This window comes from Leopardus geoffroyi, chromosome B3 (genome assembly GCF_018350155.1).
Source record: "Leopardus geoffroyi isolate Oge1 chromosome B3, O.geoffroyi_Oge1_pat1.0, whole genome shotgun sequence".
Lineage (NCBI taxonomy): Eukaryota > Metazoa > Chordata > Mammalia > Carnivora > Felidae > Leopardus > Leopardus geoffroyi.
In genome coordinates, this window is record NC_059337.1 from 50,275,165 (window position 1) to 50,294,136 (window position 18,972).

At 36.9% G+C, this 18,972-nt stretch overlaps 1 protein-coding gene across 6 annotated transcripts in view; it reads right to left on the reverse strand.

Annotated features, from left to right (window-relative positions):
* The window catches only part of UNC13C (unc-13 homolog C), a 611,894-nt gene that overhangs the window by 277,132 nt on the left and 315,790 nt on the right, over positions 1 to 18,972 (reverse strand). For all 6 annotated transcript variants that reach the window (XM_045449689.1, XM_045449688.1, XM_045449693.1 and 3 more), the window contains one exon: positions 3,753 to 3,909. In XM_045449689.1, coding sequence (XP_045305645.1) covers positions 3,753 to 3,909 — 157 coding nt within the window. The remainder of the gene's footprint in view (positions 1 to 3,752; positions 3,910 to 18,972) is intronic.

The following is an 18,972-nucleotide window of genomic DNA, read 5'->3' on the forward strand; positions in this document are numbered from 1 at the left end:
AAACTACAAAATATCAGCTGTCATCCTACCAGGTGGCTGTATCATTGGTATTTTGGCACATTTCCATCTAGTCTTATGTCTAAACCAGTGTGTATGTTGTTTTTTCAGTGTTGGAATTAGACTGTATAAAGAATTTTGTGGGGTTTTTTTCACTTGGCATTCTGTCATGGACATTGCTCATTTTTATGTACTTTTCTTTAAAAACATGATTTTTAGTGACTGCGTTACATTTTAGTGAATAGAGGAACCTAATTTACACAAGCATTCATCTATGTCATTCACTGAAGGACCCTGTGAAATTAGGCTTCAATATCAACTGCTTCAGTCAATAATCACCTCCTACTCGCCAAATACAGAGGTCGTTTATTTCCCCATCTTACTTTAACTTTAGCAACAGTTGAAAATGTTATATACTTCTCTTTTCTCAAAATAGTTTTCCTTTGTCTTTTTATAATATTACATTCTTTTATTATCATTTTCATTCAATTTCTCTAACCATTTTCCTCAACAAACTTTGCTTGTTCCTCTTCTTCACACCCAAGCGTTCTGTCCTTTTCACTTCCTTCCTGATCATTTTTGACCCAAGCCATGATGAGAAATAGCAACTGTACACAAAAATATCTGAATTTTAAGACTGATATTTTTTTCTTAAGTATGTATTTGTTTACACTTGTCATAAGAAAGCTTTCTCCACTGGTTTATTATTTGGAAAATCAAATGTCTGAGTTACACTTTTGAGAAGGATAAAAAAAGGGCCAACGTAATGATGTTCCTGAGTCACAAGCAACAGATCAAATTCAGAATTCAGGTAAAGAAGAACTTGGGACCATAAATTGGAGGTGGGAGACTTTATACTTAGATATATCTGACTAAACAAATTGCATTACTTTCAATAGGTCGAGAAATATATAGTTAGTCACATTTACACACCAAATTTACGATTTATGAAAATGTACTTTGAAAAAACATTCTTTTTTTTGTCCCTCTTCTAAAATAAGTTATTTGACTCACAAAATAAAGTTTTTATAATCATGTTGTCACTGAAAAGTAATGAAATCAATTTGGTTTCTCCTCTTTGGGTCTGCATGAAGTTCTATCTCATTTTCCTCCAGGTAGCTTTTAGGATACATATTAATCAAAAGACACATCTTCTATTTCAGAGGTAGAAAAGCTCAGTGTTCCACAAGATTGGCTTATTCTCTACAGTGTATCCAGGCAGAATATTAAAAGCAAAACAATTTCATAACAGAGTGCTTTATGTTACAGGTGAAATCTCAAGACAATCCTGTTACCAAGATGAGGTTTTTGGTTTTGTTTTCTTACACTTTAAAAAAATGTTTCCTTATTTATGAGAGAGAGAAAGAGAGAGAGAGAAGAGAGAGAGAGAGAAAGAGGGAGAGAGAGAGAGAGAAGAGAGAGAGAGAAAGAGGGAGAGAGAGAGAAAGAGAGAGAGAGAGAAAGAGAGAGAGAGAGAAAGAGAGAGAGACAGAAGAGAGAGAGAGAGAAAGAGAGAGAGAGAAAGAGAGAGAGAAAGAGAAAGACAGAGAGAGAGAAGAGAGAGAGAAAGAGAGAGAGAGAGAGAGAGAAAGAGAGAGAGAGAAAGAGAGAGAGAGAGAAAGAGAGAGAGAGAGAGAAAGAGAAAGAGAGAGAGGCAGAGAGAGAAGAGAGAAAGAGAGAAGAGAGAGAGAAAAGAGAGAGAGAGAGAAGAGAGAGAGAGACAGAGAGAGAGAGGCAGAGAGAGAGAGGCAGAGAGAGAGGAAGGGAGAATCCCAAGCAGGAGCTGTGGTGTCAGCACAGAGCCGAATACCAGGCTTGATCTCATGAACCAAGAGATCATGACCTGAGCCGAAATGAAGAGTCAGATGTTTAACTGAGTCACACAGGCACCCCAAGATGAGGTTTTTATGACAAAACTGTTCTAATCGTCTGCTATTAGTCATAACAGTATTTTATTGAGCTGACCAGGGAATGTTCTTTGGTCCTGACTTTTACAAGAGTCAATGTGTCTAACAGAAGTAGCTGCTAGTACACTGTTTTACACTGTAGGTAAGGGCAAGAGAGATGAAATTTTCAAAACTTATATTTATAGACCATTTTCAGCTTTTACGAGCTGCCTTCTCTATCTTTAACGTCATTTGATTCTCATCTTCGGTTTAAGAAACACATTAGAGCAGTAGTTACCTTCATTGAGCAGACTGAGAAATTGAAGCTTGAATGAATGGACTGGCTTGCTAAATTTGACTACAAACTCAAATTCCGTGACTCCTAACACAGACTGCTTTTTTCTACTAGTGCTTAATTTGATCTGTCATTAAATAACAACTACTTTTTCCTTTGATTCATTCCAACTCATCTCACATGCCTCACATGCATTTTCTTTTAGATGAAAAGGACAGGAAAAGAGTATACACAGCAGCACATTTTTTCCCCTACTGGCTTCACACATTTTTATTTGCTGAGTCTCATTTGTTTCTACTCTATGACACATACCCCCAAATTTAATTTCTAACAACATAATCAATAACAAAATCTATTCATTCAGTGAACCAATTTGGAACTGCGGTGGAAAAATTAACTATGGTGTCATGAAAATCATTTTGCTATACTGGAGCTTGGTTTCATGTATACATACATACGCATGTGAGAATAAAACTACCTGTCTCACAGGGTTATTGAACAGAGCTACTAACTACCAGTTGCCATACTCAAAACCTTGGGAATCTCTCCAGAAAGCTTTCCCTTTCCTCCACTGTCCATATCCCCAAAGACACTACATGCTATTGATTCGATGCCATGAAAAGCTCTGCAACATGTCCTTCATTCTCCATTTTCACTAGTTTTGTCTTAGTTTAGATCTTCACCATGTTACTCTGGTTACTATTAATTTATGTCTTGTCAATTTCAATTCCACAAGTCTTATAGAGAATGAGTTCCAGTGACAGGTGCAACAGATAAATATTTGAGTTTCCTGGGGCGCCTGAGTGGCTCAGTCGGTTAAGCGTCCGACTTCGGCTCAGGTCACGGTCTCGTGGTCCGTGAGTTTGAGCCCCGCGTCAGGCTCTGTGCTGACAGCTCCGAGCCTGGAGCCTGTTTCAGATTCTGTGTCTCTCTCTCTCTCTGACCCTCCCCCATTCATGCTCTGTCTCTCTCTGTTTCAAAAATAAGTAAACGTTAAAAAAAATTTTTTTTTAAATTTGAGTTTCCTTAGCATTCCTGCATTTCTGCTTTTCAATGAGTCCTTGCTGCATTTGAATATTTCAGGTGGACATCTTAATTAGGTACAGAGAGTTCTTCAACTCTATACACCTACTATGATTTACTCAGAAGACATGCTAATAACTATCAATACCAGTAAGAACCAAGAGGAATTATAAATGGAGACTAACAGATTCCAGAAAAGTCAACCAAACTCACTTTTACCAGGGAACAGCATCTGAAATGATGAATCCTAAATTTGCATACATGGAGAAAGTTCTATAAAATCCCAGTACTCTATCACAAAATTTATGTGTTTCCTTCTTGGAAAAGGTCATTCCAGATAGGGAGATTTAATCCAGTGAAGATGCCAATTGGCTGCCAAAATTATTTAGCAGAATATTATTTTAATGAACTTTTAGCTTCTCCCCACTACACTAAGAGTCCCTAAGAAGTGCCTCCTGCAATAAGATTCCAAGAATATCTGGAATCCCTAGTCCCTTGAAAATGTAACTCCTGTAAACTAGTAAAAATTTTAAAGTCCAAAAAATACTTACACCAAAGTTGGTAGCAGCAAATCGATCTGAGGCAGAAACCTGTACATTTGTTGCAACTGTTGTGTGAGCATAGAAAGCATTTATATTCGCCAACAAGGTGCTCATGACAGCAGGGACACCAGGGCACATGTATTTAGAAGACAGACATGAAAAGTGCCTATAAGACAAAAACATTAAGCACTTTTAAAACATAAAGCAATTAATTCACATAATGGCATACCTCTAACGTCAGCAATTAATTCCCCAACTATATCTATGAAAAAAAGAGAACACTCCCACGATCTCTACTAAACGAAAGAGAAAGCAATTTCGGCTTTTAAAAATTTCTCATTCACAAATGTGAAGTGGTTTAATTAGAATGTGATTTGCCACAGGGATGAGTGCAAAATTCCTTTCAACTGTGGGAGTTTTGTGTGTACACACGCAAAGTGCATTTTCCAGGGGAATCCAGCACGGTGGGAAAGCCATTATACAGGATCCTCCCCTTCTTCAGCAACTATGCCGTCATTTACTTCAGTTCCCGAAATGCTGCATTTTAACCTGAATGTCCTTTTATGCTTGTATTTCTATCATATTGAAGAAGCAAGGTCTCCCCTTTCACCGCCTATCTACTGAGTAAGTGAATTCAACATCTGACTTGAGTCCAGTTTCTGGGCTTTTGTCATAAAGGAATACCTTCCATAAGCATTTCTGTTTTCTTAGCATTTTGTTACAGCCAGGATCTAATAAAGCAAACAGAAGAATGGTGAGGGCAGATTGAATTATGCCAGCTTTAGGCTTAAAGACCATTCCTTTCAAACCCTGAATAATAGTATCATTCACAGACATCAGAAGCATCAACTGTTCAATTCTGTTACTTCTCTCAAGAAAAACTGTTTCATTTGAACTATAACAAAAGACGTGAAAACTGAAAACACAGCTTAAGATAAAAATGCACAGATAAAATACTCATGGAAGGAAGAAATTTTCAGTTTGTTATCTGATCCTATTTTGTTCTCATGCCTCAGCAATTTATCCTCCACTTAAGCATCTCTGAGGTCTGTATTATTGAACACCAACACAGAGTGTACATGCATAAATGAAATGCCCTGAGTGGCACCTCCAAACAAATGGATAGTCCTAGAAATGGTGGCTTCTCTTAAATTTCAGTCAGGCTACTCACTGAACTCCTCAGGATACTGGCTGATCAAAGTAGGTTAAAGTTTTAAACATGGATCTTTGAGGATTATGAAAAACGAAGTACGCCACAGTTGTTACATGAGGTTTTGCAATTTAACCCTAGAAAGATTAATACTGATTGCTTCTTTTAGGTAAATGATACATATTTTGATGGTATTATACACTAAGTTAATTATAATGCCTATCTATTAAGTATACCAGAGGTAAATGTTAATAAAATTAAAAAAATCCTAACACTGTATGTTCTTTTGAGCGATTTACAAACAATTAAATTTGTTAGATCAAGTTAGAGGTCAAGAGTTGTGGAATATGCAATACATAAATACAATGGTACATGGATGGCATGAGGTAAATATCCATACCTAAGGGAAACAGTAAGAAACTCAAAGACCAGAACTTTATCATCCTGAACATGCATTACTTATTTTTTTTAATGTCCATTTATTCTTTGGGAGACAGAGAAAGAGGGAGACAGAGAGGGAGACAGAATCCCAAGCAAGGCTCCGCATGGTGAGCGCAGATCCCAAGGCAGGGCTTGAACTCAGTAAACTTGAGATTATGACCTGAGCAGAAATCAAGAGTCAGACGCTTAATCAACTGAGCCAACCAGGCACCCCTAAACATGCATTATATATTTAAAAGGATACTGGAGGTCACCAGGATGAATAATCTTGTTCGTGGCTTTGAAAAATGGATCCATGCCTCCTAATCCAGCTGAGTTACTTAGTATTTATTTGTGGTAGCTGCTACCCTCTGATTTTTGGGGCTCAATTAGGGTGGCAGCAGTTTGGCAGAGACTTTGAGCAGAAATAAAGGAGACACATAATGAATATCCTGCTGAAGGCATTCAGAGTGAGAATTTTGTAGGTGAAATTGAAAGTTTTATGATGAAGATGACACAATTATTGAACGTCGTTCACCGCTATAAGCGATCTGAGGGAAAAATGAGTGTAATATGGGAAGATGGGGGATACAAACAACCAAGTTTGTCTATTTTATACTTTGAGTTGGTAAGCCAATGTTTTAGTGATGAAAATTCTCATTGCTTTTGGGGCCCCAAAGAAGTTTTAACACCACAATGAGAGATGTGATTTTGAGTTATGTAATTTAATACAATCCTTGCTATGTACCTATCATTGATGTTAATACATATTATTCATAAAATTATAAAAACAGTAAAAATAAATGTTTTTTTTACACTTTAAAGTTTTCTTAGAAAACAACTTCAATTTATAGTTAAAAGGTAGGGTTATAATACTTTCTCTTATTAGAAGTGATTAGAGGGGCGCCTGGGTGGCGCAGTCGGTTAAGCGTCCGACTTCAGCCAGGTCACGATCTCGCGGTCCGTGAGTTCGAGCCCCGCGTCGGGCTCTGGGCTGATGGCTCAGAGCCTGGAGCCTGTTTCCGATTCTGTGTCTCCCTCTCTCTCTGACCCTCCCGCGTTCATGCTCTGTCTCTCTCTGTCCCAAAAATAAAAATAAACGTTGAAAAAAAAAAATTTTTTTAAAAAAAAAAGAAGTGATTAGAAATAAAATGGATTCTAGTGTTTTTCCATCCTTTAATCTTTCCTCCATTTTTTATATTAAAGGCATCTGTCCAGACTACTCTCCCTTCAATAACTACATACTTACTGTAGCTCTGGAATGATTCTTCATGACAGGAATCTAGAGGTGATTAAAACATGCTCCTGGTATAAAATATGCATACCCTAATTGAGAGGCACACACCTTAAACACTAATTTTCTCATCTAAGAGAAAGTGCTGTTCCAGAGTATCTAAAGTTTGGGTGCTATTACTGAGGTATCCACAGGCTAGAGGAAGGTACAAAGCCTGATGGAGGACAAAGCTTCAAAGGCTGAGTTGAGCCCACTAGTGGTGAGCCCACAGAGGAGAAGTGAGAGGGAAATGCCTGAGTCTAGGGGATTAGAGTTCATGTAATGGCCATGAAAGAGTGAAGAGTTTAGTGTCCCTAGAATTTGGTTCAATAAATATTTATTCAACATATCTAAAGGTGAGATACCATATGAGGCACTGGATATATAGTAATGAATCCACTTGCAGACAAATGGGAGAATCAGTCCTATAAGAAATATAATACAAATATGTAAATGTTATGAGAAAGACAAGCCTAACAGAGTGCTAAGGGACAGTATGTTAGAGTGTGCATATTGTGGTCTGGTGGGTCAGGGAAAGGTCAAGGAAGACTCTTTGAAATGAGACTGGGCTAAGAGTTAATGCATAACTAGGAGACAGCCAAATCAAGCATAGCGCTTGCTGTCATTGATAGGTAAAGGATGTATTCCAGGGGAATGGAATAGTATAAACTAAGGCATAATAGGGAAAAAATACCATGTACAGTGAACCCTAGAAATTTTAGGTTGGTAGATCCCAAATTTCCAAGAGAATATTCTCTGCTAGGTTTGACCAAAACCAAAGTGAGGGTGTGTGTAGGACAGTCTCATGAAATATGTTAGGCAAGTTGGATCTAATTTATAGATCAAATGACTTTTTCAAACTAAAATTCAAAATCTTAGAGTCAGTGTTAAGTAAAAAATTTAAAAAAAAATTAAATCTCCAAGGAACTCTAGCTGTTCACATGGATAGAAAGTGAATTTTTTTAGGTTATTTTCTATTTTGAGAGAGAGAGCACAAGCAGGGGGAGGGGACAGAGAGAGAGAGGGAGAAAGAATCCCAAAGGCTCTGAGCTGTCAGCACAGACCCTGATGTGAGGTTCGAATTCACAAACCATGAGATCATGACCTAAGCCAAAATTGAGAGTCAGGTGCTTAACTGACTCACCTACCCAGCTGCCCATGATTGTTGAATTTTAAATAGATGATCTTGGCTTTGGTGAAACTTTAGTAAGATGGATTTAAAGGTGAGACTAGAGAAGAAAGCTCAATTAGGAGGCTGTACAGGGAAGGGAGTGTGGGTGTCTGAGCTAGGGTAGTAGCTATAGAAATATGGAGCAGAGAATGAATTTGAAAAACACTGAAAGAAGACAAATGGTCAGGGCATGGTGATTGAGGAGGGCTGAGAGGTAGGGAAGAGAAATGGTTACGCTCCATGGTTTCAGTGCAGGTAACGGGTACTTTTGCTAAGTGGGCTGAGAACAAAACAGGACAAAGGAATTGTAAGGTGGGAATTATGTGTTGAGTTTGACCTTAAGGTACTTGTAGAGGTTTCACATAGGAATGCCCACCAGCTTATTGGATACTTGAACTGGACAGTTAGATTTAAGGGTCACTAAGTATATTGGAACCAGTCAAAACCATGAGAAAGGATAAGGTCATCCAGGAGGATTATGCAACATAAAAAGAGAAATGTCAAAGTGTGGAACTTGAGAAACACCAACATGTAAGGAACTTGTGAAAGGAAAGAAAAATAAGTGAATTTTATGACAGGCCAAAGGAAAAAAACAGATGGATTTAAGGAAAGTCAGGACACCGGAATCAGGGAAGCCATGGGAATGGGAAGTTTCTTTGCAGGTGAAGGACGATTGATGCTGTTAGGTTCAGTGAGGAAGTCTTACAAGGACAGAAAATAGACTATTGGACTTGACAAACACACTTAATTGTGACCTTAACAAGATAAATGTTAGTGGAGAGACAGGATACACCAAGAGGAAACAGGATGAAAAGTGGGGAGGTGCCAGGGGTGACCAAGGTAAAGTGGGTCAAGGACAGATTCTGTTGGTCTCAAGCTAAGGAATATTCACATTCTCATGTGGACTATATGAAGTTGGCAGAGATTTTTGCCGAGGGAACTGACATTATCAGACAAATTTGGAAAGGTGACCCTGAAGTGGTGTAAAGATAAATTGAAACGAGTAGGTATTAGATGCAGAAAAAACAATTTAGGAAGACATAGAAGCAAAAAAAAAAAAAAATGACATTTTCACCCTGCTTGCAATATGACTAAGCCATTCACATACCACACTAAGAAGTAACAAAATATTTTGTACCTTGAGATAATCTAAAACTCACAAAATCACATTTTCGAATCTCCAAGGTATAAAACTTGAATAATTCTTCTATGAAACCTAAACTTTCTAACAAAACAGCTTTGAACCTGATTTTACCCATGTTATATCTGAAAGCTTATTATGACTTCTGGAAATATGAAAGTCAGGTTTGTGTCCCACCAAGAACAGCACAAGAATGCCATGTAAACTAGAGAACCTTAGAAATGTTGTGTTACTTTGTTTTGTTTCGTTTTGCCAGTGCTTTTGAAGCCTGACTCCCTCTGTGCGTTTGCTGTAATTAAACATTTCTTTCCTTTTTTAATTTTTTTTTCCTTCTTAAGGTCATAGAGAAAGTAAGGTGATTCAGGATTGGAATTCAGGCAATGTAAGTTCAAATCCGTATCTCTTAACTACTAGAGTGTAGCTTTCTCATAATTTATCCTCTTTCTTCTCTCTTCAATGTTGTGTATTACTTGTACATGCATCTGTTTCTTTCAGAATATGTTTAGTTCATGCTTGGTTATCATCTTATTCACCCCTCCTCTAGCCTACTGTTTTTCTTGTACAGAGGAGATGACCAATGTTTATTAATGAAAACAAAAGCAAAGTGAGCCAAAGGTATTGGCTATGTAGAGTTAGAGTGTACATTGTATGTGGTTGATTACCTTGAGTATGACAGTTTACCAAAACATCTAACTGCTTTGTAAACATTTGTTGAAGTGCCTGGCAGTTAGTGCCATGATGATGACAATAACTATGAAGGTTAATAGCATTCTGCTTATAACTGCTAAATATTTTAAACTTTCCAGAGCATTAGGCATGTATTCGTCTTTGGCAACAGAAATATTTTGCTTTCTGATTTAAATTTAATTGAGATAATTTCTGGGGAACAACTGGAAGTAGCTAGCTGCATATGATTCATCCTTTGAAACTTCCCCTGGAAATATCCAAGAAACCCAAAAAAGAATGTGAAGTCATAAAAGCACTAGAAATTAGGGTACCCATCTAAGATTTCCCAGTACCTGGGAGGACTCTGCCTAACATTAGGGCAGCTGGCTAGATTGAGAGATATTCAGCAGATGACTAAAGTCTAAACTCCTGAAGTGTTAACCTGACAAGACAGATAACAGGAGGATGTTTCTAACAACCATACAGCGTATACCCTGTAAAAGATTGGGGCCTCGGCTGCTGGCCAGCAAGGCTATCAATCACTTCACTGTTCCAAGGTGATGGCTTCCCCAGGCAGGAAAGAGCTGTCTCTGTTTCCCACACCTACTCCCTCTACATCCATTAAAGGGTACACAACTCCCAAGATTGTAATACAGCTTGTGCAATAGGAAATAGGTAATGGGATTTGAAGCTAGTTAGAAAAACAGGGCTGGAAAAACACTGGGAACAGTATATCCTGGGAATTATATAAAATCTTTTACATTTTGCTTCCAGCAAGACAAGAATTCACAGGTTGTTTAGATCATCGGGGGGGGGGGAATCCAACTCTACTAGTTGGAGAGTCCACCGATAGGAGCAGGTAAGTATCTTTCACCAATCTAAAGGAGAGCTGCATTTAAATAAAGTTATGGGAAAGAGTACAACATTTTTAGAGGCTTGACTTCCAGTTCAAGGTCTGCAGATGAATGCTGACAATACCCAGGTGGTTAACAAATACTGATTCCAAAGGAACCCTGTAAGTTGCCAAATGGGCAAGAGGCAAACACCTTTGTATATTATTTTCACATTCACACATGCATGTACACACATGCACACATAGGTATAGGCAAAAAACAACCAAAATCCTGGCAGGAAACAGTATTAATCAAAATGGTACAATGTTATGTCCAGATAGAGCTATAAAATTTTGTCTTTTTAAAAAATACATTTTGTATTTTAAAAATAATTTACCATTAATATGTTTTATTACCCTTATCAGAAAAGCAGATATATAAAACATATATTTTAAATGTTAATTCAACTTTTACCCTATTATTGATTTCACAAGTCTTTTTGTAACTTAGCATGAAACAAAGCAACCCAATACTTCTTAAAATTTTTATTTGATTGACTTAAGTAAAAATTCTTTATATTTTTCTTTTCTAAAAATACATAAAATTTAAAGTACTATATATAATGTAAAAGTGTATAATCTGTATCACTCTTTAAAGTACTATTGAATAAGATTTTTACAAAAGAAGTCAGCAACAAATCACCAGTAAAATGTTTTTTCTTTCAAAGTTTATCATAGAACTTACTGGTTTCTGGTGAATGAGTAGATGCAAAAGAATTACTACAAAATTACTGTAAAATAGATACTACTTTGATTTCACTAAATAAAATACATCAAGACTTACTTTTGAAGGTATTAACGGAATGATAGTTGCTCATAACTTCCTAAGGCAAAATACAAAGATGAGAATGGTGAAGACTGGACATCAAAGCAGGACAATGAGAAAAACCTAGTATTTCACTTAATGCTACTTTTCCTCCCATTAGTCCTTTACATCAGTTTTAATATCAAATTGTAATAGTTTTTCTTAACTAAAATTGTAAGCAATGAAATTTTCATTGTTTGGTAAAAGGAAAAAGGTAAATAGATTAAGGTCATGAATATGATCCTTTTTAATTTGATCAGAATTACATTGAACAAGTCTCACTATTTCTAAAAATTAAAGATACAGTAATTGCCATCTCTTAGAACTTACATGAAAATGTTCTTCTTAAAACTGGTGACTTGAGAGTTCATCAGTCAGAATACTAAGATTAAAAGTTTAAGCATTTGATCTACCCTATGACCCAGCAATAGCATTGCTAGGAATTTACCCAAGGGATACAGGAGTGCTGATGCATAGGGGCACTTGTACCCCAGTGTTTATAACAACACTTTCAACAATAGCCAAATTATGGAAAGAGCCTAAATGTCCATCAACTGACAAATGAATAAAGAAGATATGGTTTATATATACAATGGAATACTACTTAGCAACAAGAAAGAATGAAATCTGGCTATTTGTAGCAACGTGGATGGAACTGGAGAATGATATGTTAAGTGAAGTAAGTCAGCCTGAGAAAGACAGATACCCTATGTTTTCACTCATATGCAAATCCTGAGAAACTCAACAGAAGACCAGGGGGAGGGGAAGGGGGAAAAAAAAAGTTACAGAGAGGGAAGCAGGCAAACCATAAGAGACTCTTAAATACTGAGCACAAGCTGAGGGTTGATGGGGGGGGTTGGTGAGAGGGAAGGTGGGTGATGGGCATTGAGGAGGGCACCTGTTGGGATGAGCACTGGGTGTTGTATGGAAACAAATTTTACAATAAATTACATATAAAAAATCACTTCCACACAAAAAAAGTTTAAGCATTTGAAAAAAATGTTTAAGAATTTATATTAATTTAAAAAAATTTAAAACACTAAAACTCAGAATTTCCAGGTCACTCTTAGGAGTAAATTTTTTCCCTCGTTGGTAAAAATACCTGTCTTTTTCTAGAAACTGTAACTAGGATTATGGTAAATTACAGATGGTACATTTTGGTACCAAAACAATAGCCTACACTGAACTTGCCTCTTCACATTCGCTTTTAACCTAACTGGTAAATGATTAGACAGTCAGTTTAACCAAGAAAATCATATGCATCAAGGTACATATTTCTTAGATGGTTGAAGGAAATAAAGAAAAAGAGACTTAAATTTCAAAGAAGGAAAAGTGTTAATCAGGGTTAATGGCTATACTTCTTGGAAACCTTAAAGAAATGGTCAGCATATTGCTTTTTAGTATGTGGGGAAGATAGAGGGATTATGGCTGGCCAGTTTAGAGATACCATGGCATAGGCATGATTCATTCTAATACTAGCTCTGATCTGTGACCTCAGAAAAGTAACTTTATCACCCCTAGATTCAGTTTCTCCATCTTTATAATGAAAGAGCAGTTAAAAGATCTGATCTTTCTAAGCTTTACCATGTTTCGCATTTCTGAACACAAATAATAGATTATGTCCAGCCATATATTACTCCTTCCTACTATCAACATTTGATTCTATTGGAACCCATGGTTAATAGGATGGCCAGAAAGAAAGGGACAAGGAAGTCGTTTTGAAGCATCCTTTGCTCTTCGGGAATTTTCAGCTAAAAGGCTTCTAGGCAACCTTCAATTTGCCAGGAGTCTGACTCTGACTTTCTGTATGCCCCTTCTTTATGTGTGGTTACTGCCAAGGCGAAGCTTCTTGCTTCTAACCATCTCCTTAAAAATCAACTCCTTTTAAAGGCTGTAGTTTCAATGCTACTTACATTATTCTAGGAGGGAGAGGGAAAACAGAATTAAAAGGACAATTGGCCACTTAAAATGACTGAATATATCCTTGCAGCAAACCACCCCTTCAAAAAGCACACCTTCAAATAAAATAGGTCAAAAAGTACTACTGTATTGTCTGAAAATGCTAATATTTCCCCACACAGACATGATTGAAAACAATGGATTAACAATGTTTAAATCACCTGACTTTGCTTTTCTAAGAAAACAGGGTTAGTGTCAAACCAATTAAACAAATGAAATTTCAGTTTCATGGGAAAAGTTAGATAGACAAACTCAAAAAGTGATGCTTAAATTGCCAATAATGAGATAGTTTATGGAACGTTTTCAGTTAAAGTGATTGCTACAACATTATGATCCATTAATTCTCAAACACTACTGGCAAAATGTATTTCAAATAGCACATCTGTATTCAATTCACTTGCTATTGTTTTGTAGCTATCACGATAGAAAAAGTAAAAAAAAAGGACAATCATCTAACTTACCTGCCTTTTCATGGATAATTGTCCCTAATCACATCATCTTGTGGTTTTCAAGGGATCGAAATGCCTTTGATTCAAAAGATCTAAAGATCAATTATTTTTTAATAAGAATAAGAGCAGGGTGATTAGAAAGAAGCACCATAAAGATGACAATGAGTTTTAGACCCTTAGAAGATTTCAGAAAAACAATACAAGATGAAAGACTATCTGTATTTCTAATGCTAGAAATACACTAAAATAGTATTTATCACGTTTGCTCCCTAACATTCAAATTAGTATGCATGTCAGTGAGTGTATGCATCCTTGTCACTAAAGAGGGGGTCAAACATTTAAGGATTGCTTCTCCTTTGGCGAAATGCATCATAACTTTTCATAGATGCTAGGTATTGCTCAAACTCCATTAGGGAGGTTTTGAGTAAGTACGAGGGCAGTGGTGGGAGACAGGAAAGTAATGAAATGTGTAGGGTTTAGAGGAACCACAGAAGTTGAAGAGCAAGTCAGGCTGGGACCCTCAGGCTGAGCATCAGCTTTCTCTGACATCTCTTTTCATCTGCACCTGGATTTAGTCCCTTCATGTCTATGCTGTTATAGTACTCACATATACTTCAATTATACTGTCTTGTTGTTATTTAATTTCTTCCTCTTTGCTCTAGAGTAGGAGCTCACTGAAGCAAGAGATATCTTTTATTGCTGTATCCCACTGCCCTGTATAACTAAGTCCTTATACTTAAATCCTCAGAATGTGTCTATCAAATAAATGAATTGTATCTTCTGGAATGTGGACTCCATTGGAGACTGGATCTTGACTTCTTGCTTGCTAATACATTCTTAGTGCCTAGAAAACTTCCATGGTAGGCTCTCAACAAACACATCTTATAGGAATGAATGATTCAATTAAGCACCACTCTATTTAGAAACTAGGCTTATGCCTCAAACGGCTAAAATAGACTAGTGCCTTTAAAAGAAATGGTATCCCAAGAGTTCTGGTTCAAATATCAATTAGATTAATATGGCTAGTGCCAAAGTCAAGGTTGTTAAGGATACCAAGGTAAAAAACACTGACTTAATGCTTTTCTCATTTGGTGTTACAGAAGCATGACCACGGTTCAACAAAAGCTCAGATGTTGCGACACACCCTGGGCTTCATTTTATAATAAATGAGACTCCTTAAACACTCAGTTAAAATATGTTTGACAGAAATCACCTCCAGAGGGCAATTTAATCCCTGATGCTGACATGGAATTCCCTGAGTGTGTTTATGGGTGAACAGCAAGTCTGTCAGAACATTTTTAAGAGCATGTACGTTTGCATAGATTGATGTAAAGCATCAAGAACTCCCAAAATTCTCATCATGAAAACAAGCTCTATGCCCAACATCATGATGCAGAATATGTAAAATAGTGTGCTTCTTTGGAAGGAAAGGTACTCTAATTCTTTTTTTTTTTTTCAACGTTTATTCATTTTTGGGACAGAGAGAGACAGAGCATGAACGGGGGAGGGGCAGAGAGAGGGAGACACAGAATCGGAAACAGGCTCCAGGCTATGAGCCATCAGCCCAGAGCCTGACGCGGGGCTCGAACTCACGGACCGCGAGATCATGACCTGGCTGAAGTCGGACGCTTAACCGACTGCGCCACCCAGGCGCCCCAAGGTACTCTAATTCTTACTGTCATATGTTGGAAAATTTCCTTTTTCTTTTTAGATGCATTTACCATGTGGGAATATATCCTCCGGGTACTTGACCAACTGCTTGTCCAAACAGGAAAATTGTAATCCCTTTCTTCTTCCCTCATGAATGCTCCAAAACAAAGGGTCTATTTTTATGAAACACATAGGGCTAATAAATTGTGCCCTCATAGAATGTTTTGTGCTATTAGGAGAGAGCATTTACAATAAGCAGGAGGTACCTTAGAGGAATGGGAAATTCAGTATTAATGTTCAGATTATTTACCAGCAAAATAGATCCAGCCTCCTTCTTATGAAGGGAAATACACAAGGGGAAAATTTAATAATGTACAACCAGACTCTCTGACTTAATACACACTTCTCCTGTATTTCTGCTTCAAATCCATCTTCAAAGAAATGGGAGTATGCTTAAAAGAAACCAGACAATGTTACTTAAAAGAGAAGGATTATGAGGTTACCTGGGGATTTGGATCAGCATAAGGAGATTTTAAATATCAAAAGAAGCTAAGATTTGATTTTTATTTCTTATCAAATGGTGTCTAGGAAGCCCCAGAATAATTAAACAGTTTTGTCCTTACCTAAACTTGTACATGTCCTTACTATACAGACAGGACATCTGTTTCTTCCTTGAAGCTGAGTTCCCCAACTTTGTGTTTTAAAAATTAAGGGAAGGGGCGAGGCGCCTGGGTAGCTCGGCTGGTTAAGTGTTCAACTCTTGATTTCAGTCCAGGTCATGATCTCACGGTTCGTTGAGTTCGACCCCCCACCCCCCACATTCCACTTCAAGCTAACAGCACAGAGCCTGCTTGGGATTCTCTCTCTCCCTCTCTCTTTGCCCCTCCCCTGCTCGCTCTCTGGCTCTCTCTCAAAATAAATAAACTTTTTTTTTTTTTAATTAAGGGAAACACGACTGAGTTAAGTTTAACATGGGTAGTTATTTCTAGGTTTTGCTGCTGTTGGTTGGTTGGTTTTCTGGGTCCCCTGAAGCATTGTTTTAAGACAACAGAAAAATACGACTGATTCAATGGGCAACCAATTCGAATATGAACATATAGTTGGTTATTCATAAACTCTTTCTTTTTAAAGTTGTTTTATTCATTGCCCGATAATTTGTTAGGAGTCAAGTTACAATTCAACTGCAGAACTATCATTTGGAAAATACGGTAAAAAATATCTCTGATATATCAGTATTTCAATATCCAAATGAAGTATCATTTGGAAAACACAGTAAAAAAAAATATCTCTGTTCTATTTCAACACCTAACAGAAGAATGTCTGACACTTCTCCAAATTATTATAATTAATCAATATGGGATGCTCTAAAACACTTAAGTGCAACATGTAAGTTAAAACAGATACCCACACCAGCTTAGTCTTTCCAATTCCACTTTGCATGCTTTTGGCAACTGTGAATTTCTGACATGAAGAGACATATCAGGAGAAGTTGAGAACAAACAACATGTACTTCTGATTCATTCAATTCGAAATATGTACAGCCTTCTATCATGCATCCAGAATTTCTTATAAAGCAGTAATAAAACATACGACTGTTGAATCCAAGATTTCAATTTGTAAACCTTTGCAAATAATCCAAGTACTCCTCTAAATGCCACCATTCTATTATCCCTCTTAAACTTGATTACACATGTAATTATAACATTCACACATTGATATAAAATGGGGATGGGGTGTTTTTCTATAAAACTATTCAATAATTAATGATAATCAATGAACAGTAAATGAAGTGATCATATTTACACTGGCAGTCAAGATTTTTAGGAGTTAGCGGAATGTCAAACGACATGAATATATCTATTTTTTTATTCTGGTCAGATGGTAAAATTTGTACTGTCAAAGCAAAATTACACTGGACAAAATTAAATAGGCCAGGAAAATTTTATTCAAGGGTATGCAATAGAGAAGAGAAACCAAAGCTCAGTCTGAACTCAGCTCCACTGAAATATCAGATAGGAATGTTTTTAAGGGCTGACTTGGGAGGAAGGATGGAGGGGAGTTTTTAAGAGCTGGAGTTGGGGGAATCCTAGCCACCTGTGTTTGCAAATTGGCTTTATCCAAAATAAACTATCTCTTATCCTCATGACTTATCCTCATGACTTATCCTCATGACTGGAGATAGTATTACATCTTGGAGTAAGGAATCTACCCAAATGAGGCTCCTACCTTCCCACAAAGACTGGGAGAGAGGGGCCTATACTCCTTGATGATTATATTTGAGAGACACTTCTCCAGGTTCTTGAGAAAGCTAGTCCTGGGGTGTAAGACTAGCAAGAGACTTTTAAAAAATTTACAATCCAAAGAATTGTAAGTGTTCTAAAGTGAATTATAAGTTTTCTAAAGAGAATACTGTAAGGAAAGGAAGGTCAGGGGACTCTCGGTTTAAGCATTCAGTAAGGGCCAAGGTATGAAGGAGGTCAAGGGCCTACAGGCAAGAAAGAAGTTTGTCCAAAGTTCTATCAAGTTGAGGGAAATGTTAAGGTCATCTTGGTCAGTAGTGAAAGCAGAAGAAAACATTTAATAAATAAAAATATCATTATCAAATCAAATGTGTAACTAGAAGTAGATACAGTTGATCCCTGAAAAATGCAAGGGTCAGGGTCACTGACAGCATGTAACTTTTGACTTCCAAAAAACTGATCTAATAGTCTACTGTGACTGGAAGCTTTACTGATCACATAAACCATCACAAACACATATTCTGTGTAATATATGCATTAAATACTACATTCTTGGAATAAAGTAAGCCAGAGAAGAGAAATTATTGAGAAAATCATAAGGAAGAGAAAATATATTTACAGTACTATAAAAAAATCAATAATCTGTAAGGAGACCTACAGAATTTGAACTTTTGTTATTTGAGGGTCAACTGTATGATCTATAGCATTGTGTTATCATCTAAGTGCATTTGTCAATTTATTACCAAAATAAGACATTTTTTTCCTTATGCCTCTCTGCCTTGCTTTCTCGCTTTAGACTACCAGTTGGTAATCTAAGGCCACAGCCAAACCCAGCCCATAGTTTTTGTTTTTAAAGTAAAGTTTTATCAGAACATGGCCATGTCCATTTGTTTAAGATCTATGGCTGCTTTTGCATCTGGACTACATAATGGAGCAGTTCTGACAGAGATTGTAGGACCCACAAAGCTAAAAATACTTACCCTGTGGCTCTTCATAATTATGAGCTCAAGTATGGGTCACTAGATACAAAATAAGGTACCCAAAAATATTTTATTGTTACTGTTTACTTAGGTTAAAAAATAAAAGTGATAAAATGAATAAAGGATGATTCTCCTCTTTTAAACTATCAAAGTTGCATTTTTATTGTGCTCATATTACCTTACCTAGTAAGTTATTCTGAATTATACCCATTGACATGGGACAGAGCAGATGACAAACTCATAGACTCCATTACGGCTGCCCAAATACAAAATAGGTTGCCTCAAAAGGAGTGTGCTGTCACTCTATGTGAACAAGCACAGGGATGATGACCATCAGTAACAGATTCAGTAGCAGGTCTTCTGGTTTGGAGAGAGGTTCATTTGCATGACCTCCTACTTCCTTTTCACCTCTATAATCTTTAAGTCTTTATTA